Source organism: Elephantulus edwardii, unplaced genomic scaffold (genome assembly GCF_000299155.1).
Source record: "Elephantulus edwardii isolate Elephantulus edwardi_28Jun2011 unplaced genomic scaffold, EleEdw1.0 scaffold00148, whole genome shotgun sequence".
Taxonomy (NCBI): Eukaryota; Metazoa; Chordata; class Mammalia; order Macroscelidea; family Macroscelididae; genus Elephantulus; species Elephantulus edwardii.
The window spans coordinates 7,124,370-7,146,934 of record NW_006399898.1 but is presented as its reverse complement, the minus strand read 5'-3'; the positions used below and the strand labels follow the sequence as shown (position 1 = coordinate 7,146,934).

The window sequence follows — 22,565 nt, the reverse complement described above, 5'->3', positions numbered from 1 at the left end:
TGTTATGTGTCGTTGAGTTGGAGTCGACTCATAGCTGACCCTCCAGCAGGTTTTCAGAGGCACAAATCTGCACGGTAGGAGATGACCCATCCTTGTCCTGTGGAGCAAGATGGTAGATTTGAGCCACATGCCTTTTGAACTGTAGTGCAGCCTCTAGCGCTAGGCCACCCATGTTCAAAGATAGCATAACCAAGTGGGATTCATACCACATATGCAGGAATGGTTCAGTAATAAAAAAATCAAAAAAATCAATCACTAAAAGTTACCACGTACAAAACAAAAAGGTAAAAACAAAAGAATCCCATGATCCTATTAATTGATACAGAAAAGATACTTGATAAAATCCAGATTCTTTCCTGGTAAAAAAAGCTCAGTAAAATAGGAATAGATAGAAAATTATTCAGCATAATTAAGGGCATAGACACAAAACCAACAGCCATTGTTACTCTCTACAGGGAGAATAGGAAAGAATATGAAATTCTCTTGGCCTGTATCACCCAGAATTTGGTACTGTAACTGAAAATACTACTAAAGCAGTAAGACAAGAATGAGAAAGAAAAGACATCTAAGCTGGAAATGAAGGAATGAAAAACTATCTCTAGGTAGGGAGCTCTGGTGGCCTAGTGACCAGAAGCTGCACTCCAATCCCAGAGATGTGCAGTTTGAATCCACTAGATGCTCTTCTGGAGAAGGAGGGACAATCTCCTCCTGTACCATCAGATCAGATTTGATGGTACACAGACAAAACAATAAAAATAATTTTTTTTAAAAAACTCCAAAACTATCATGAGGTGCAGATCATTTGATCCTGTACCTAGAAAATTCCAGTAATTCTCCAGGGAAGTTACTAAACTAACAGGTTTCAGCAAAGGAGCAGGGTACAAGATCCACTTACAAAACCAGCTGCTGTACCCATGAAACAAATCACAACATAGTTGAACCAGGAGGACATATTGCAGAAGTAGATACATTTATCAAAGACAGGCAAATGTTGTGGCAGACTACTGTCGTCAAAAGTCAGGAAAAGACCAAAATAAAATTCTGAAGAACAAAATAGGCCAGACTTAGTGATCTGAGAAACCAGTGGAACCTTGGAGACTGTGGCACCTGGATCCCTTCCTCAGCTGCACATGTTCCCATTGCACTTTGCATTTCAGACAAAGTAGAGCTGATCTGGAAGGGGAGCAGTCACAGCCACGAGGCCTGGAGGTGAAAAGGCAGAACAAAAGTCAGAAGACAGGAAGACAAGACACAGGAAACCCGCAGAACAAGTGGGAAAAGTTCTACATTGAGGGGAGTGGAGCTAATGCCAGGATTGTTGAATGGAAGACTCATTTGCTCTGTAAACTTTCACCTAAACCACAACAAAGTGTAAAAGAAAACAAAACTGGATTAGTTTGTTATCAAAGAAGGGAGGATGATGGCATTGTTCAGTTGCATAGAGCTCTGCAAGAGGGTTCTTCCCTCTGTCTTAAGATGCTACATTTTGAGATTCTGTAGACTTTGTAAAAAGTCTCTTTTCAGCAGGCCAGTGGCCATGGAGGGTGGAATCCGCTAAGTTGAATCTGTTAGCCCTGAGAATGCATGGCACTGGAGCATCCCATACCCAGCATCACCAAACCCCCCTCCCCCAAATGCCCAAAGAAAGAGGTGTAAAAAAATCAAGTCTGTTCCTGTATTCTGAAGAGGATACCACTTTTGAATCTTTTCAAGGGAATTCTTACGCAGTACAGTCCTTATTTGTATTATATGTAGGTTGGTGGTGTTTACTGTGACGTTGGAACCGATCCATTGCTGACTCTCCAGAGAATTTTCGGAGGCAATAAATCACATGGGAGGAAATTGTCTATCTTTCTCACCACTGTAGCACCAGGTATTTTTATGGCTAAATGTAACTAGCTCCCAAATGTATTTTCAGTTCACGATAAGGGCTGATTTAAGTAATTTTTCTTTTAAAGAAACTGAAAGAATTGGAGATTGTGAATTTGAAATTGTTCTAATTTTGCTATTTCCTTATCAGAACTAGAAGAAATGACTGAAGCCATAAATGATCAGTGCAGTTGAGTTTCTAAGAATACCAGTGTTTCAGGCCTAACTTTAAACAAAGTGGTGTGCAAAGACATCGTTCCGATAGCTGTGTTTCAGGTTAACCTATTGCAGCAGGTTTGGGGCCCTCGGAGCACCGTCAGTCAAAACAGAAGCCAGGCCTGTATTGTGACCTCTACCTTTAAAAGTTGGGAAATGCTCAAATAAGAGAAGGTGAATTTATTTTCCACTTTAAACCATGTTACCACTAAAATCTGTATTATGTTGAACACTCAGAAAATACAATAAGTGTCAAGCCCTAAAACCTAAGAAAACAAATGCTGGTGCTTATATAGTTACCTCTCTTAGTCTCCTGAATCATACATCTTCTCGCAAGACAGTTTAGAATCCTATATTGTTTGATGTTTCCCACAAAATTGATCTTTTGCTCTCTTGGGGCACTTAGTTTTACAAAGAAATGAAGATCATATCTTTTGTTACACTGATGGTTTTCTTGTTTCTAAAGTCTACATTGTAGAAAGAAAAGATTGCAGCTTTTGAATTACATTTCAGTGAAGTTTCTTTTATTTGGAAGCATTGTCACTTCCTAGCTAGCAGACAGCAATATTTGTTTTGTTTTGCCTTTGAACTTTTTCTTGTGGTTTGGGTACAAATTTACAGAGCAAATTGGTTTCTCATTTCACAGTTTCTACGAAGAAACTCTGTGTGTCTAACTGCATTCTCTCTGATGGTGCTCACGTCTCACCTGCTCCCTGATCCCGTCTCCCTGTCTGTCCTGCCTTTGGAGCAGTGTGGACGCACGCTGGCCTCTTGGTGTCCCGGCCAGGCATCCCTGTTCCTTGTCACTGTTACTGGTCACTTTGTGGCCTGGCCTTTGGTTTGTGTGAAGGTGATGAGTTCAGTTCACATCTGAGGAGTCGATATTGTTTTTTTAAACAGCTGTCTTGAGAGAGAATTGTCATTTGTTGCAACTTATCAATTTAAATAGTAAAGTTTTTTTATGTATCCTAATTGTTCCTGACTTAAGATGGGGTTCTGTTCCTACAAGTGGGGGTGTAGCTGACATGACTTTCAAGTGAGCTTCTGCCTTGCACACCTTTTAGACTCTGTCCCTGTTTCAAGGCAGGTCAGGTTCTGTTCCTACAGCTTTGTTGTAAGTATGGAGAGACAAGTCAGATCGCTCTTTTCCCTTTTTATTTTCATTTTAAGTCTCATCTGAGAATGTTGTTGTTGCTGGTAGGCTATCAGGGTTGCCTCCAAGTGAGCCTGTGAGCAGCAGGTGGGAGGCCTGCCCTGTCCTGTCCTACACCAGCCTCACAACTCCTCCTGGCTCCAAGCTGTGTTAGTCACTGTACCAGTCCATCGTAGCAAGGGTCTCGCGTCAGCAAGTGACAACACTGTGTGGTAAAAAGAACTGACAGGAAGATGCTCAAGATAGAAGCAGATGGTCTTAATGTGGCTCCGGCCTCCCTGTACTCACAAAATTGTGTGGTTGTCTACTACCATCAATTTAGGACACTTTTATCACCTTTAGAAGAATCCTTAGTTTCTTCCCCAAATCATCTGACCATACCACCACTAATCTTTCTGCATCTGCTCTGGACATGTAATATGTTTGGCCCTTGAAATACACATTCTTCTTTGTTTTCTTTCAGTTACCATAATGTTGTCAAGATCTGACCATGTTGAACGGGCTCCGACCTTTTTCATTGGTGACTAGCACTCTGTCGTTTGGCAAGGCCACATTGTCTTTACCCACTCTTGGTTGGTGGCCATTAGTTGTCCCCTCTTGGGTGCTGTTAGGAACGTTCTGTGACCAGCAGGCACAGGTGTTGTGTCGCGTAGAGCGGAAGGTTTCCCACACGGCCCACCCCACCTCTTCACCAGCACTTGTTAGCGTACCCCTCTCTCTGGGTGGATGGTTGTGGTTTGCATTTCATTGTGGACTTTGTATTTCCCTCAGGGAGTTTCCCTGCTGACCCAAAGACGGTGCCCCTCGGCCAGGTGGAACCCACCAGCGGCTTTATGGGAGAAAAATGGACCGTCCTCTCCCCAGTCGGTGTGCTCCGTGGAGGATCAGCTGCGCCAGGCAATTCAAAGTCAGCTGCAGTCAGCTGGGAAGCACTAGGGATGTTGAGCATCTGTTTGAACATTTCTATGTGTTCCTTGGAGAAATGTCTCTTCAAGTCTTTTGTCCATTTTAAAATCGGGGTGATTTTTTTGTGTGTTGATTTTTTTTCCTTTAAATTTTTTTTTCTCTGATAATGGGGTGTTTTGGTTTTTTGGTCTTGAGTTGGATGGGTTTATGAAATAGTCTATCTCAGGCTGTGGGTTGTGTAGATGGTGCCCTGGATTTCACAGATAGTTATGATTTTATTTTGTTCAATTCCCATTTACCTGCATTGTTATTGTCACTTGGGTTATCATTTGAAGAAACCATTGCCTAATCCAAGATCACAGATATTTCTAACCCTGTTTTCTTCCAAGATTTTTGTGGTTTTAACTCTGAGCTGTCAGTCTGTGATCATTGTATAATGTGTTTTGTATGCATATGGTGTGCGATGGGGACCCAGCGTCATTGTTCTGCTAATGATTAGCTATTTGCGGAAAAGATTATTTCTCCATGGAGTTGTCCTGACATCCTTGTGTGTTTGTTGGAAATAAGTTGACCATATTTTGGAAGATGTATTTCACTACTCTTCAGTTCCATTCAACTGTCCTTATATACTAAAACCGTAGTGTCTTAAATTACCTCCGTTTTGAATTCATGAAATGTTCATCCTCCAGCTACGGGCTTATTGTCTCAGCCTTGCTTTCTGACTGTTGGGGTTCCTCACTTTTTCATGTGATTTTTGAGATTGTTTCTGCAAAATGTCAGCTGGGATTTTATTGGGAATTATATTGAATTATTAGAGCGGTTCCTAGGAGCCCCTGGTTGAAAGTGTTCAGGTTAGGGTTAGGGTTAGCGGTGGTCAATGGAATCTCCCCAGCGGGACTTCAGAAGGAAGGCCTGGTGTTTGCTTGCTGACAGTGAGCCAAGGCCAGCACTGCTGAGCACAGCTGGACCTGCTGTGGACCATGGTTACCACTAGGCAATGCTTCCCCATGGCAGCTTTGTTTTTCACCCGTCTTAACTATTCCATTTAAGAGCAGGAATTGGGCTGTCATCCTGCTTACCCAGGGCTTGTTTCTCCCAGTGTTTTTGTGGTTTCAGGCTACAAGCATTACTCTCTTTGATATAACTTTATTTCTAAGTATCTTTTCTTTCTGAAGATATTGTAAATGGAATTGTTTTCTTAATTTCAGGTTCAAATTACAGCAGTATCACTTTTAAAGTCTTTATATTAAACAAATATAGATCTTTATTTTGATTCCCTTTTTGAGAGCAGGCTCTAAGCTTGTGGTGCCAGGAATGCTGCTTCATTTCCTGCTAACGTCCAGTGCTCTTGTATTCACATCTGCTTGGTAGGTTGTGGGGTCAGATTTTTCTTTGTTTCCTTTTAATTTCAAAGTAATGTATTTTATGAGAGATCTAGAAAGATAGTCACATTTCCCTCCCTTCCCTTGCTCTGTGAACTTGCACTTGGTATAGTCACATTCATGTTGTTCTTCTGTTCCCTTTGATGCATTCTTTCCATATGTTGCTGACTTCTAAAGAACTTCTAGATTCCAATAACTCTCAATCAGTCATACACAAAGAAATCTTGGGGTGAGGAAGTTCTTGACTGTGTCCATCTCAGGTTGTGAACCTGTGAACCTTTAAGTGTCTGTTTACAGAATGAAGTTGGAGCCTCACTGTTCAGGGCTTTTGGCAGGGCCACTTTTCACTGCCCAGTGATGCTCCTCTATCTTTTTTTTAAAAAAATCACAAATGATAACTTTTATGTGTCATTATTAAAAGTCTGGATTTCAAACAGATTCTTTAACTAGTGGCTCGTAGCCATGAGCTCATTCAACTTTGGCACCTGTCTCAGCTCCAGAAGCTTTTCCAGAGCCCCCCCACGCACACCAGGAAGCACCGTGAGTTTGCCCAATTCAAACCTGGGCTTCTGCATTTTTACTTTTCATCGAGGTTGCTTGGCCTCTTTATTTTCATGATAATTGGGGTAGACAAAGCTTTGTTTCTACCTGTGGGTCACAAGACTCAATTTTCTTACTCAAATGCCCTAGAAGCCATTCTTTTCCATTTAGAAAAATTACATCCTTTTCTAGTAATGGTAACTTTCTATTATTAAAATAAAAAAGTCTTTTGTTTTGGTCCCCATTTAGGGGTACAGGTAACTGGTGTCTCTCTGGTCATGTTGTGGAAGCTTGTCTGGGCTGCTCTGCCTGGGGTCCTGAGGGGTCTCATTGCCCTGCTGCATTTTCCCCAACAGTAATGTCTCCATCTACTGGGACTTCATGGCACCTGGGAAGGAAAGAGGCACAGCCGTCCACAAATGATCTTGAAGGATAGGGGAATGAAGGGTGCGTGCCCTGGTTCCTCTCCCTACCCTACTGTGTCTGCATTACCTGTGTTTGGGTTTTTTGTTTCTTTTTTAAAGGCAAAAATATATACAGGAAACTATGAAGCAATTGAACAGTTTGTTAGTGACACTGATGACATTTTTCAAGTTGTGTAACCATTCTTCCTAGCTCTTGTCACAAATTCCTCCGTGCTCCCTCAGCTGCTTGTGGAAACTTCTGAGTTGCTGCTGTTAATTCGATTCCACATCGGCACCTCTTTAAGAGAACATTGCTGAGGATAACAGACACTCCTTAGTATGAAGCAAAACAGTTGGTTTTTTTGAAGTGCATTTCAGGGGTTAAAGTTGGTTTAAGGTTAAAAATTACCTTAAGACTAGTTTTGGGGAACATCGAGCCTTGGTGACAGCAGAAAGTGTGGATTCATGAAAGAATTTCATATTTTGTTCTGTATTTCACCTCCTTTTGATCAGGGTTCTTCTACAGAGGTTTTTTCCTTCTTCTACAGAATCTTTGTTGTAGAAAAGAAAAATCCTTAATTATGACCAGGCACTATTCAGTTCTTTCAATAAATACTGGGTTTTAATTTTTTTTTTTTTTTTTTTTACCATTTCTGGTTCATTCCGCCCCCCCCCCAATTCCAATAAAAAAACACAAAAAAACTAGTCTTTTGTGGCCTTAACTTCAAAGATTTAAACTTTGTGGCCTATGTAATTATAATCTGTGTGGTTTTCTCAGATCAACCACTTGTGACATTTTAAACACGAAATGGTTTTGCTTAATAGGCCAAGGATTATAATTCGTGAGGAAATCATTGTGGTCACTCATGGTGTCCCTTACCTACATTTTGAAGATAGAATACTTTTTAAAAAATTGATTTTGTTCATGTCCATTTTGTTTTATAACATTAATTACAATTTATCAGTGCTGTTTAGTACAACATCTCATCAAATTATCACAGTATTTCTTTGCCTTTACCCCACATACCCACCGATCAGTCTCTGCTCCCCTCTCCTTCCCTTTACATCCCTGTCAATCAGGTGAATACTAAAACGGATAAGTTTTGTATTCTAACTTCTTGTTTAGAAGAGAGAGATGTATAACTTTGGAATGCATTCAAGTTTCTTGTAGTTTTGTGGCAAGGACCCGAATGCTTTTACATGTTAGCTGGCAAGTGGTAAATGTTCCTTCCATGCTCTTCTTTTTAAATGAGTCCTTTTGGAACAGAGCACTACTGCTGTGGAAACTTAGCCCGCTGGGCTCTGGTGCTGCTGCATCTTCCATCTCCCATGTGTGAGCTGCTGTTTTCCTGGCTGTCATTGTGTCATCAAAGACTGTGTCATCGCCCCACTCCTCAGAATGCCCTTTGAGGTTACCCACCACCTTTTACCCTCCCGCTCTCTTGCTTCTTGCCCTGCTGCTCCTAGGGCTCTGACTCTTGACTCTTGTCTGACTTACTATTTCTCCCTGTCCACTCCTTCAGCTCGTCCTGCAGGTAGAGACTGGGCAAAGTACCATGGTGGTGCTGGCTACTGACCACAGGCCCTTCTGGAAAGCACTTTACCTGGCTCCCCAGCCTTAATCACCACCCTCCTGCCCCCTCTCTGCCTGCTTCACTGTCCATTCACTGCCATCGGCACTTATTAGCGTGTACAGGCCCCATGACATCAGCGAACTTAAGGGGGGGGTGTGAAATTCACATCTTAACTGTCACTGAAAGTGGGCATATAAAAAGGATCCTTAAAATACAGGCACAAAATCACTAGCACTGGCAATACCTGTGGCTTCAGCACCTGTAAAACTTGGTTGCCTTGAGGTCACCTTTCAGGTTGTGATTCTGATCTTGACATTTCCTTCATGCCTTACCTTAGAGTTCCTACAGGAAGGCAGAAATTGAGCAAGTCAGATACGAATCCCCGCCTGAGCTGAGCAGTGACCGGCCCAGAGCAGATGTTCAGTCAGCGCTGGGTGGTGCCCCATCATGACTGACTGCTGATGGATAAAGGGAAAGTGCCAGTGTCGCTTAATAACCTGTCCAGCAGAGGCCCATGTAATTACTACACATGTAAGTTGGTGCACGCCTCATGTTCATGGAGAGTGGAGCAGTAGGCAGCAGGGAGCACGCTACAGGGCTTCTGATGGTGAGGCTTTTGAAGATTTTCTCCCACTTAGGTTGATTCTCTGTAGTTTTTCATCAGTTTACTTACTTAGACGTAATACTTAATATGTAAAATTGTGATTCCAATCCACAAGTTGTACCTTGGGAAGAAGGGTGGGCAGTCTGCTCCCATGCGATTTACTGCCTCTGAAAACCTGCTGGAGGGTCAGTTTGGACTCAGTGGCACACAGCCACACACTGTGTAAAATGTATTATACATTCATGGGGTTTTGATGTTAGTGATTTTTAAATTTTTCTCATGTTAATCATTTTTTATACATTTATATCCTATAATATAGAAATATTGAAAGTATCTATAATGTAATACTAACTAGTGTTTTACTTATTTCACCGCTGTTCAGACACTTGTAAGAATACTTTTGATAAGTCTAAGTGAATATCAAAGAAGACAGGATAGGGATAGGGCCTGGAGGGCCTGCTCTGGGTTGTTGAGGAATTGACCACAGGGACGGACTAGCTAAGCTCACTACCCAGGTATGTCACTAGGTGGCACCACTGGGCCAGGATCCGCAGCTTTCTGCCAGATCAGGAGGAAGGGGAGGTTTTGGCTGGGGTAGAGATGAGGGAGAGGTTGTCTCTGTGTGTCTTCTTTCTCAGTAGGCTAGAGAGACTTATAGATTGGATGTTTCTAAGGTAGAAAATAATGCGCACGAAGGAATTGCAGCCTTACCATTTCATCTGATAATTTTTCTTTTTTTTTTCTTTCTATACCTGTAGTCCCTTCTGAAACAGGTAATATTTTAACAGTCATTTTGTATTTCTGCATCTTGCTCTTATCATGCTACTATTTCTTAGCATAAATAATGTAAATTTAATAAACCCTGATGTGTGGCATTGTGAAAATCTGCATGCAAATTCCCACAAATTCAATTAGATTATGGCCAATTGATTTTTCCCAACTTTGCCTAAATCTTGGTTATACCATTATACTGTTTGTTTAATACCCTCAACAATGGTGTGTTAAAAGTATAAACATGAGTGTTGATAACAAAATAGTTAATGTTTTCAGAATTTGTAGTCATGGGGATAGATAATAGTGGAGAAGGAAGCACCAGCCATGGTACGTGTGACCCTGGGAAGCAGCATGACACAGAACCTCCGACAGCCCCAGCCAGTGAGCAGGGTTTGCCTCAGTCTGGCCCTGGCCCCACATTTTGCTGCCTCTCCCCATCTCTCCCTGAACACCTGATGCATCTCTACAGAGGAAATGTCAAGTCAAGGAATCCCCTTCCATACAGAACCATACTTTGTTGTTTTCCTCTCCCATTTATGCCTATGACGAAAACTACCACACTCAAAACAGCTCTGCGCTGTCATCTCACCCCATCAACATAGCAGGGCTCGACAGGGCAGTAGACAGCAAATACCAGCGAGGTTGTGGAGAGAGTACAACTCTTACTCACTGCTGGTGGTAAAATGGTACAATCACTATGAAAGGTGGTCTGGTGCGTTCTCAAAAAGTGGGAAATAGAAATAACCATTTGACCCAGCAATTCCACTACTGGGAATATACCCTGAAGAAACCAGAACCACAACTCAGATGTATACACACCTTTGTTTTTTGCTACATTATTCATAATAGCAAAGAATTATTATTATTCATAATAGCAATAACTGCCCATCAACAAATGGATAGAAAAACTATGGTACATCCACACCATGGAATATTACACAGCACTGAAAACTAGTGAACTCGTAAAACATTACATAGCATGCGGGAGCTTGGAGGACATTATGCCGAGTGAAATATCTCAGTCCTAAAAAGGACAAATAGCATAACACCACTGTTATAAGATAGGACAGACATGGAGGAATTGGGGAAAGAATGGAAAAAGAGTGGATAGGTAATAAACACTTCATTAGATCAGATGATGGGAAGAATTTTCTGAGAGGAATGTATGATGAGGCATTATATATATGATAGTCTGGAACAAGGGATACCTTGTGGGGAGGGCTAGAGGAGGAAGAAAATGTACAATAATGAAAAATATTAAAACATTTTCTGTGTTTAAAAACCCAAACCAAACCTACCATACTAAGCAATAGTGTGTGAGTAGTGAATTCCTTCATAAGGGGGAATCTTAGTCTCACTCCCTGGTGCTTCCTAAATGATATTAAGGGTACACACACTCTCTCTCTCACTCTCTCACTCTGTCTCTCTCACACTCTTTTTATAGGAACATATTCTGCAATGAGAAAAGGTCTGTCTATGTGGCTACATAAAAAAAATGCCTGGAGCATGAATTTCTTGAATACAAAGAGTGTTGTCTTTAGTGCTGACTTTCTTAGAAAATGCTTTAATGATTGAAAGATGTGCTTTTCCAAAGCAGTATGTTTAAGACTTTAACACAATGTTAAATCCACATATTATGACCGAGGTGTTAGTAAGAGTAGGGCTAGTCTCAGGTGAGTGTCACGCAAGGCCAGTGGCTTCCAGCTGAAGGTGGAGCATTGAGCAGAAAGCCTGTGCCTCTTGGGACCTGTCAGCTTTCTCAGGGTGCTTTCTCAGCTTTCTCTCGTTGAGGTCTGCTGCTCTGGAATCTCCCGGGGTGTGTTTGTGACGTTGAGAATTGCTCATTGTAGGAACAGTGCTGATTGGGGCTGACACCTGATCTCATAGATGCAGTTACTGCTGCACACGTACATGTTGGGGGGCTGTAGACATCCACATGCACGCCCCCTGGGCTGAGAGCAGGCCTGCATGTGAGTGACCGGATGTGCTGTCTCTGGTCTCCTGCTGTGCCACAGTGGGACTTTGCCCCCTAGGAGAACACAGAAGCATTGCCAAGGCAAGACTCCTTTAGAAGGAAACTACTGGGTAAGGACAAGGATGGGAGGTAGGACCATTCACTCCCCACAGGAGCCGCATCAGTAGAGGCAGCGACTCTAGACCTCTAGAAGGTTCTGCTCTGGCAGCCCAATGCCAGCTTGTATCTACAGAGCCTTTTCTCACACTGTAGTTGGCCAAGTGGGACTATATGTAGATGACACCTGATGCCCAAATAGAGCACATCCCCTTTGTTAGACAGTGCTTCAAGGTATTGTGTCCACCGGGCATGCTGCTACCACCCTATCCCCACGTGCCAGTGCTCCGTAGTGACTGGTGAGAGTCCAGGTCAGGGAGAATGTGAGGAGAAGTCTGGGTGATCCTGTAGGGAGGGAGTGAGGGCTGTGTGGAGCGTGACCTTGTAGAGTGGCTGCACTTCTTAGAGGGGCAGAGCCCGGGAGTACCTTGGCCACTTCTCACAGACATGGATTTGGAATGTTTCAAAACAAAACCAAACAAGCCGTTGTCCACAGATTTGGCTGCAGGTGTTCTGAATGTACCTCTTGTGAAAAGGTCCATTGAACAAGAGATCTTGTTGTGGATAGATGAAGGGGAATTGTCTGTATCCCTTTTGAAACGCACAATCATTCTTTTCCGTGATGGAATGAATTGTGTAACCATGGTAGAACTTTTTCTACTTTGGAGGAAGGCTCCTTTCCTGGCAGTCTTCTGTGATGTCACTCACTCATCCTCTGAGGGTGGCAGAGCCAGAAGTAGCACACGTGGTAGCGGTGCACACCCCTAGTGTGTACATACTGCTCACATGAGAGTGCAGACTGCTAACAGATGCTGTTAGGCCACGAAGCCCCTTTGCACCACTGCTGTTTGAGCACATCTCTGATCAGTCCTTGTGTAGTTATGTAGTCTGTTGTCTGGTGGTGGGATCTCTCACCCCCAAACTGTCCTTTGCAGATGCATTCACCGACTCTGCCGTCAGTGCTAAAGTCAACGGGGAGCACAAAGAGAAGGACCTGGAGCCGTGGGATGCAGGTGAACTGGCTGGCACCGAGGAGCTGGAGGCTTTGGAGAACGATGTGGTACGTCACACCCCTGCGGGCGGCGTTGGTCTGGGGATCGGTGATGGCACGCACAGCCCCGCTGGGGGTTTAGACTGAAGCAGACCTATTTTGTGCCTTGTTAGAGTCAATGTTTGTTGAATAAGGAGATAATTTCCTCCACAGTCCCCAGACAATAAATTTAAGGAAAATACTATGTTATTTTACTTGTAAGAAAGCTATTGGTTTTCACTGATGCTCAAAAAATATATCTTTCTGATTAAAATAGACCCTACAGGTATAAGCTGGGCACAGGGAAACTTTGGAAATACCAGTACTGAATTTAGTATCATAAGCCCTTAATGAAGGTTATGTCTTTAGAACTGATGAATATTTACGATGTTTCCAGTAAATTTTTTTTTAAGTTTTAGAGATAGAAACCAAAGTTACTTGCCAAATCTGAGTATCTAACTACCAGAATTTTAATTGGATGAGGGCTCTTTCATTGATTATAATACAGAAGTCTTTAGAACTTGTATCAGTCTGAATGCATTGGAGAATGATATCATGCTCAGAAGGGTGGAGTGACAGCGCAGGAGAGGAAGACCCTGGATGAGATGGATTGATACAGTAACTGGGGCAATGGGGGTTGGTCTGTCGGAGTCAGTGAGCCTAGCTCAGGACAGGGCAGGCTTCAGAGTTGCTGTACATGGGGTAGCTATGGGTCACAGGTGACATAATAACAACATGTCCTGTCGTCAGACTGGAAATCCGTGACAGCACATCATTACTAATTTCCAGACTTTGTAGAAAGCATGCTTCCCTGGTGTGACTTCTCATTGGTAGATGCTTTCTGGAAACGTTTACCAAAGCGTAAAATGCACGCATCCTCTGCTCCAGCAGATTTGCTTTTCCTGTTAGGTGCAGTCCAGTCTGAAGTAATGTGTAGCTGACCCTCCAGCAGAGCTTCAGAGAGTGTCAGTCTCCCAGAGGAGACAGCCCACTTGGCTCCTGCAGAGCAGCAGGGAGGTCAGACTGCCTGCCTTGGAGGTGACAGTGAAATTCCTTATCAATTGGATAAGACCTCTCGAATTCTACCTGTAAGAGGGCGTTAGCCATAAATATACCCATAAGGCATACAGAGCCCCCACAAATCTTTGCGTTCTTCCTTTCCATCCTGGTCTCGGCACTGTGGCCCTGCCAAGTAGGATGGTGAGAAGGACGGCCGTTCTGTCATCAGCGGAGTTGTGACTGAGAGTACCATCTGCATTCATAAGGACATCCATAGAGCACGCTAAAGCATGCCTCTTGGGCATTATGGTGATCGGGAAATTTGCCATGAAGGAGATGGGAACACTAGATGTTATCATTGACATCAGGCTCAACAAAGCCATCTGGGCCAAAAAAATAAGGCATGTCTCCCAGACTGTGTCAGTGGGCAGTTGTGCAGAAAGCATAATGAGGACAAAGATTCCCAAACAAGCTATACCTGTCACCACTTAGAAAAATCTACAGACAAAGGTGGCCCAATGGCAAGAAGCTGTATTGCAATCCTGAAGGTGCACGTTTCGAATCCTCCAGATGCTCTGCTGGAGAAGGATGGGCAGTCTCCTGTGGTATGATAACTATTGGTAGTATAGTCCTGTTGTGTAACTGGATAAAAACAGCTACTTTATCCCTTTGGCAAAATGAGCTTCGTTTTCTTCTAGTCTAATGGATGGGATCCTAATGACATGTTTCGATATAATGAAGAAAATTATGGCGTGGTGTCTACATATGATAGCAGTTTATCTTCATATACGTAAGTTTGCAAAGTTTGCTTCTGTTTGAGTGCATTTGTCTTTAACCAAATTACGGTTTAAAGAAATGCTTCAATTGTATTTTAATCAATTATGGGAGAGTTATTAAGTTACCATTTAGGCTTCTAAATTCTTATTAAAATAGAGAATAAATGTGGAGGGGGTTTTATCCTAATGTTGTGCTCTGAATCTGCATTTGTTTTGAGGTTATAAAAAAGATAAATTTGCAAGGGCAGTGCCTGAATGATCAACGGAGCCAGTTTTTAAAATGTCCTATTGCCCTAGCACAGGTAGCAGAAAAGCAGTAAATCTTGATTAATAAATAAAGGAATAGATGACCTTAACTCTTACAGTGTTAATCTCAAGTGTTTGAAAAGCAAGGCTTTCTTAATGGGTGATAGGACAGGTGTGTAAATGATTACTGTAAAAATGTTCACTTTGTTGGTTTTCCCTCTCTTTTTCAGGGTGCCCTTAGAAAGGGATAACTCAGAAGAATTTTTAAAACGGGAAGCAAGGGCAAACCAGTTAGCAGAAGAAATTGAATCAAGTGCCCAGTACAAAGCCCGTGTGGCCCTGGAGAATGATGACAGGAGTGAAGAGGAGAAGTACACTGCGGTGCAGAGAAATTCCGGTGAACGTGAAGGGCACACCGTAAACACTAGGCATGTCATGGAAATCATGATGCAGTATTTTGGATATATGGTCTGTTGAGCTTCATCTAAAGGCACTGAGAAAGAGAAGGCAGGTGGAGTTGGTGTCAGGTTATGAATCTTGGAGAAAAGATTCCAGTGATCTTGTAAAGTTGTTTTTGAGAGTCGGCTCTGTGGAGCTAAGTGTTGGGTCTGGAGTGATGAACAGGCCAAGACCTTGAAGGACTGATCACCACAGAACAACCGTTAGTGGGAGGTCCCCCTGCTGTGGTCACAGTACAGTGTACTAGACCAGAGGTTCTGAGGCTAGGAGTTTTCCAAGTGCGCAGAACCCCCGTAGCCTGTGGGATGAGAGAAAGAGAGCCTTACCATGTGGTGACATTTCATGGTGGGACGATGGTTCTGTCCGCCACTCACAGACAGTTACAAGGGAAGAATTTCTTCCCAGATGACAAGATGCATCTAGGACAAGGGCCATGTCCTAGAACCCCACCAGCTGCAGAAAAGGCTTGTGGTTTTCTATGTCGGGATCGAAGTGGTAGGAACTGGGGAAAATAGGTTGGGCCAGGTAGTAAGGGATTTTGCATGCTGTATGTGTAAAGATGGCCCTGTGTGGTCAGAGCAATAAGAGAAGGTTGGGGGATAGAGGACCACCCGAAGCCTGTTGGTTAGTGTGTGGCGCTAACAGAGTGTTCAGAGAGTTGAAACCTGAGAACTTGGAGCCACTTGCACGAGGGATGAGGATGGGAAGGTACAAAGAACCAGGAAACCTGAGGTTGCCTTCACCATTAAACAGATAGCAGTTGTGCTGAGAGTGAAACAGACATGAGCCGCATGGGTGGGAGAGACCTGGTGTCCATCTGTACAGTTTATGGCGTGAAAACACTGCCTTTGTTCCATATTTAAAAAGGTAAATAAATGGTCACCAAAAAAGAGGCAGACCCTCAACGAGATGGATGGGGTTGGTAACTGTAATGGTGGGCCCTTGCATCAGAGATGATAAGACTGGCACATGTCAGGGCAGGGCTCAGATCTGCTGTTGATTGGGTTACTGTGGGTCATCTAGATAGTGTCTGACAACAACATCTACGTGGTAGGGTGCTCTGGCAGCATAATTAGTAGGTGTTTGCCCCTCTAGACAAATCATGGCACCATGATGGTGGTTTGAGTCCACCAGTGGCTCTGGGAGTGAAAGATGGGAGTTAATCTCCTTTCATGCCTTTTACAGCCTCCAAAAACCCACTGAAGATTCAACTCTGATTTGTTTGCAACTTGGTGGCAGAGAGTTTTTGAGTTTAGATATGCCTAGTAGCAGAGTACATGCATCTCGCCTTCAAAGATCTGCCCGTTTTAGAGTTTGGAGGTTTGAAGTGTTGAGTAGGACATGTTGGGACTGTGAGAGTGACATTGTGGATCTGAAGCTCATCAACAGTGCTGCTACTGAAGCCACAGAGACACAGAAAGAAAAGTTTCATCTGAAATCTAAAAGAAAATAAAGTTAAGAAAGAAGAAAGTTTGAAGGAATTTATGATTGCTAGAATCAGCCATGGAGAGACCAGATAGAGAGCAAGTGGACAGACATCTGTTGAACTCTGCTTAGGAGGAGAAGTGGAGGCTTGAACTCCGAATAAGATAGGAAGTATTGGGGTAGCCGGGAATGAGCCATTCTGGTCTAGTGTTGAACAAGCATTACGTTCTGCCTAAATTATTTTAGGTATGTTTCATTGGCCTGGTATCTTTGATTGGAGCTTTTTAAGAAGATCTCTCCTTTTCAGGGAAAACAAGTATATTCCTCCTGGACAAAGAAATCGAGAAGTCATCTCCTGGGGAAGTGGGAGACAGAATTCCCCAAGGATGGGCCAGCCGGGGTCGGGCTCCATGCCATCAAGATCCTCCTCTCACACTTCAGATTTCAGCCCGAATTCTGGCTCAGACCAAAGAGTAGTTAATGGAGGCAAGTATTTTGCCCAAATTTGTCACTGTTCTCTGTCAACTCTCTAGTGTTCTAAGTACGTAACAGTTTACAATAATTGATTGGAATGTGCACACCTTTGATTATTGTGGAGTAGTTGGCATGCTCAAATTATTTCAGATTTGTGTTTATTGATACCAGATTAGTAGAATGTTGTAGAAGTCATTGCTGTGTATAGTATATAGCATGAAAAATAGTCATGTACTAAGATAAATGCTGACTGTAGCCCCCAAATATGCACTTCCCAAAAACTCTCCATATAAAGAAATTGGAAACTTGGGGTAGGTTCTCAATTTTAACAGTACTGGATAATAAATGAATTTAGATTTAGCTTATATAGACCATCTTTTCCTATATGAAGCTCTAAATGTTTCCTATACATTCATTTTCATGAACTTCTTATTTTATATGGTGTGCTTTCTTTAAAAAGGACTGTGACAGCTTATAAGACCTGACCAAGAGTCATGTACAGAGGAAAGCTTCACTTTACAGTGCAAACTACTGTGGGTCCGGGGACATGTGGTGGGGCAGCGTGAGGAACAGAAACAGGGGCTAGCAAGGAGACTGACCTCCCCGCATGGATGGTGCTCATAGCTCACAGGTTTTTAAAATTCTTAGCGATAGTGAGGGATGCAGGGATAGTAGGATTGGGATCGTGTGAGAGAAGAATAACAGATATCAGAGGTAGGTTTGTAGAAAAGAGTGGGCCTTCACTTCTAGAAGGTTAAATTTGAAAAGTAGGGGAGAAGGAGAGATCACTTAAGTTTCTAATTTCATTTGTTTTTATTGAGCCTTTTCTCCAGAATTCCTCTCCAAATAAACACTCTTGCGTATTTCTAAATGTAGGATTGGGGTTAGAATATCTCTGCTCATTGAGTAAAGAACTTGAGTTGCTCAAGAACAGAATTTTCAAAGTTAAAACCAGAAGGGAGCTAGGAAACGAATGCCACTCAAGTGTGTGCCGCTCACGGTCCTCCGTGAGCCCTAGACCAACTGACTGATGTGAGTGGCACGCAGTTGAGGTGCTGGCGGCTCTGACCTGTGCGTGTCCATCATGCCGCTCTGTCTGGGAAGACTGCTCTTCAGCACTGGCTGTGGCAGTCTCCTAGAGGAGTGTGTAACTACTACACAGGAGTTCAGAGGCCCTCTTTCCTTAGCCAATTGAGTAAGATTTAATAACTGTTGTCATTCAGTGACTCTAAAACATAATAATAACATTTTACTTCTTTAGTGAGACTTGCTTAGTCATGCTTCAGACTGAACCTCAGGTTCAGTGTAAACTAGACGAAGTCACAGACGATTACCAGAACCAGCATTTTCATGAGCTAGAAGAGCCATTACTGGTTTCATTATATTTCAGAAGCTACAGCTGTGTGGTAAAGAATCTGAGCCAGATCCAGTGATATGTTGTGTGGCATTTTCTAGCAAATGTTGTACTCCTTTTAACAATCGAGACCCAGAAAAGCAGAGTAGAAGCAGGGCTCATAGGCTGAGTCATGGCTGTCTTCTTCAGGAGTATTTGTAGATCCCAATTAACCCTTTGGGAACGTGTATTCTATTGAAACAGACTGAATTTTAAGGTGGTTACAGTAAAATGGGAATTTGTGTTGGTTAAGCTATGCTAAAACTTAGCACAAGTCAAATGACTGTCCTCAAAGGGTTAAAATGTACAAGAAATCATTTTTGTCATTTTACTTTTTTTCCGTTTACTTTTTCCCTCATTTTTTTCTTTAGTTTTTATACTTTCCTTCATATCATTTGTTCTGTCAGGTGTCCCCTGGCCATCGCCCTGCCCATCTCCTTCCTCTCGCCCACCTTCTCGCTACCAGTCAGGTCCCAACTCTCTTCCACCTCGGGCAGCCACCCCTACACGGCCGCCCTCCAGGCCCCCCTCGCGGCCATCCAGACCCCCGTCTCACCCCTCTGCTCATGGTTCTCCAGCTCCTGTCTCTACTGTGCCTAAACGCATGTCTTCAGAAGGTACAATACCACAATTTGTTCATGTTTCTGTTTGTCTTTGTTTGACTCCTTTGTGAGTTTATGATTACAAAATAGTTTCCTCTTCATTATTTAATAACCTATGATTTCCGTGTTTTAACTTTAGTTTATGAAAGCTGTTTCTATTGACCTTTTGTTCATAATATGAGAGAAGTCTGGTAAATGCTATGTGAAGGTTGTGACCTCACCTGACTTGTGAGAAGGGAGGTTTAATCTCTGCCTGGTGCTACACTCCTTTACAGTGTCAGGAAGTGAACCTTGGCAGAGCTGGTGCCCACCTTGTGGGCAGTGGTGGGCTCACTGCAGAGCCACTGTCACTGACAGCTCCTTCACCTGAGGCTCCAGGCACGAGTGGGGGTCTAGAGGTCCTTCTTGAGAGGACTTTGCGGTTGGGTCCTTGTGTGTGTCAGCCTTTATGGCCCAGTGCAGAGTTTAAGTGATTGAGAATTTAAGACTGTAGCTTTGAATGTTATACAGCCACAGGCTAATCTGGGAGAAGCCTTGATCTCTAAGACAAGTGGTTAATTTAAAAAAACTGCATATGGCTTGTGGCTGTAGGTGTTTTTGCTCCTTGCCCTTGTCAGAAAATAAGACTAAAATCCTGTATTTCATATGCAGTATTTGATACTAGATTCACCACCCTTATGAAATAGTTTCCTCGTCATTATTTAATAATCTATGATTTCATAAACTATAAAGTACATAGATGTGACAGAGAAAAGTCATATTAAAATAGTCAAAAGTAATTTAAAATAGTGTCTTAAGTTAAAAGTCTGTTTTCCAGCCATTCGTTACTGCCCTTTTGAAACTAGGTCAGAGTATTGACCCTAACTGTAATCTGAATATATTAAAATTACTTTTGCTAAAATTCATGCTGGGGATGGTAAAGTTTGGTGGCATGAACTGCTTTCCTGCATAAAACCATGCTGCCTGTTTTTAACGAGATTGTCCCCCAGACACAGAGAGGGATGTGATGTTGAACAGTAGGTTTCACGTACGTTCAGAGTGACATCCTTCTCAGAAATGCTGCTGACAGTGGTCACCCCCCAAAAAGTGAAATTCTGCTGAAGAATTTGTTGAGCAGAAGCTGGAAGTGCCTCCAGGCTTGAGTCCGCTGTTTGAGTAAGAGTGGTGGTACCTCATGAAGGTGCCTTCAAGCAGACAGGACTGTGAAGCACATTAAGAAGAAAGGGTCGTTTGGGGACTCACTGTCACGGTGATTTTGTGTTTCTTTTTCTACTGATTTGAATTAAATGTTTTCTATTTGGGCAGTAACTTGGTGCTGAAGAATTTTTGAAGTGTCATTTTCAGAATTAAAACTGTTAAATACAGTATTTTGTTTTCTTAAGTATTCCTATCACCAAAAGGAATAATTTTGTTTCTTAAAAGTTTTATATTTTATTTTACAAACGAGTTGTGCTAGCAGATTGTCTTTACATGGAATGATGTAATTGCTACTGCTCAATTCTTAAATCATCCTTCTATCTGAACCATATGAACAGTTGAACGCAGAACGTCTGACATTAGCACATTAGCATTCCCTGAGCTAACTGACGACCTACGTTAATCTGAAGCTCTGAGTTGTGTGGCGGAAGGGAGGGTTGGCCCTGGCTTTCACATTAAGAGCATTTTAAGGCCAGTTATCAGCACTTCTAGGCTTATGAGGGAGATCGCGTATGTCTGGTTTCACCTGACTGCTTTGTTCTCCACTGTGGCCATCTTTTAGACACAAGACTCAGTACCAGGGTGACCGTTGACTTCATGCATGGTTCTTCCCTAGATCTGGAGCTTTGGAGTCACACAGTTAAAGTAGACTGCTCAGCAGTTGAGCCGTGAGTTATAAAAAAGGGATCAACAAGGCAGAAGACATAGATATTCTTAAGATTTTTGAGAGGTTTAGAAGGGCATGCACATTTGTTTCAGTAGTAACCAGGGTTATATAAAGAGTAACAGTCTTGTTACATAATGTATTCTTGTTATTTGTAGTTTTTTTAGTAAGGGGAAGAAGCAGGAGAAGAAAGCTCAAAGTAAGGATAAAATAAAAATTCCATCATGTAGCTGTTAACTTTTGTTAACATTTTATTTTACTTTTAAGAACCTGTAAGTCATAAGTACAGATGAAACAAATTCATAAATCCTTTCCACATCTTAAACTTTGATTTCTGGCCAACTTCATCCTTCCCTTAACTTACAAAGGAAGGGAAATAAAAATTACCTTTGTTCATGAGCGTTTGTGGCATTCTACAAAATAACTGGGTTATTATGGTCAAAAGTTATGTGTGAGTTTTCTTTCTTTTTTAATCAAGGAGCTGTTGAATTACTTCCTTAGTGAAGCTGTAGACTGTGTGAGAGGGAGTGAGTGTGTGTGTGTGTAACAACAAATTCTACATTGTGGCACTCATAGCATTTTCACTGTTCCTCTCTTAGGACCTCCAAGGATGTCCCCAAAGGCTCAGCGGCACCCTCGAAATCACAGAGTTTCTGCTGGGAGGGGTTCCATTTCCAGTGGCCTAGAATTTGTACCCCACAACCCACCCAGTGAAGCACCCCCTCCTGCAGTGGCGAGGACCAGCCCCGCGGGGGGCACGTGGTCGGCAGTAGTCAGTGGGGGTAGGTAACCGGGGCGTGGGGCAGACGGAGTTACAGGGTTTGCTTTGTGGTTTGATTGTCTTTGGAATGGACTGAGCTCAGGCTCTGCTGGAAGAAGGCTTGTCCAGGCAGTTCAGCCACGTGGGAATGTGAAGGAGCAGGATCACCAGGAATTGAAGACCTACCATCCATCTCACTTTGACCTCCACCGGCTATTCACCCAGTGAATTAACTCTGTTAGAGCAGATTAGCACAATCATGCTGAATTTCTATTTTCTCAGTCAAGTATGTACTTCTTGCCTGGTCTAATTTGTAGGTTTGTGTGGAAACTTGTTCTGCGAAGATACTGAGATGATATTCATGACAGCTTTATAAAGCGCCCTTCAGAGGCCCTATTTCTGTAGCATCTGTATGTGACCCCATTCCCTACCTCTGCATCCCTGGTGAGCAGTAGCTACTGTCCTCAGGTTCCTTCTGATTTATTGTGACTTTCTGTTTCTTTATGTGAAGATAAGACATTTCACGCTTTTTTTTCTGAAAGAGGAGATTTGGAACCACTGACCTTTTGGTTAGCAGCCCAGCATGGTAATGCCCTCTGGCATTAGGGCTCCTTTTTATAAGGGAGTTCAAACAAATCCAAATTAGGGGCCAGATTTGTCTACTGTTAGTCTGAGTGTAAAGACAGAAGCGTAAATGTTACACTTGGGTAAACTTAACCAGAAGAGAGAAAAGCTTTGTAACATTTGCCTGAGCAGGGCTGCAGCCCAGGCCACAAAGCCAGAGAGAGGCCTGCCTTTGGGCACAGCCATACAAAGTCTATCCTGATTAAAGAACTGCAGCCTCTGTAATTTCTGATGCTTCATTGCAACCTATTACACCCCTAATAAGCCCCATGCTAAGTACTTCCCTAATAAATGCATGCCTATGGAAAAAAGCCGAATTTAAAGCCCCCTTGGGTCAACTTGCACCATTCATCCAAAACTATTTTTGCAGGGACACGCCCTCTTGCTTTGTGCCTGTGGTAACTGGTGAGTGGTGGCTTGCAG

General features: G+C 42.8%; 1 protein-coding gene across 1 annotated transcript in view; it reads left to right on the top strand.

Moving 5' to 3' along the window:
• Window positions 1-22,565, top strand: part of ATXN2 (ataxin 2) — an 82,940-nt gene that overhangs the window by 18,041 nt on the left and 42,334 nt on the right. Inside the window, exons 3-8 of the mRNA XM_006894670.1 lie at window positions 12,429-12,553; window positions 14,221-14,312; window positions 14,775-14,972; window positions 16,736-16,914; window positions 18,703-18,912; window positions 21,358-21,540. Of these exons, the coding sequence (XP_006894732.1) occupies window positions 12,429-12,553; window positions 14,221-14,312; window positions 14,775-14,972; window positions 16,736-16,914; window positions 18,703-18,912; window positions 21,358-21,540 (987 nt within the window). The remainder of the gene's footprint in view (window positions 1-12,428; window positions 12,554-14,220; window positions 14,313-14,774; window positions 14,973-16,735; window positions 16,915-18,702; window positions 18,913-21,357; window positions 21,541-22,565) is intronic.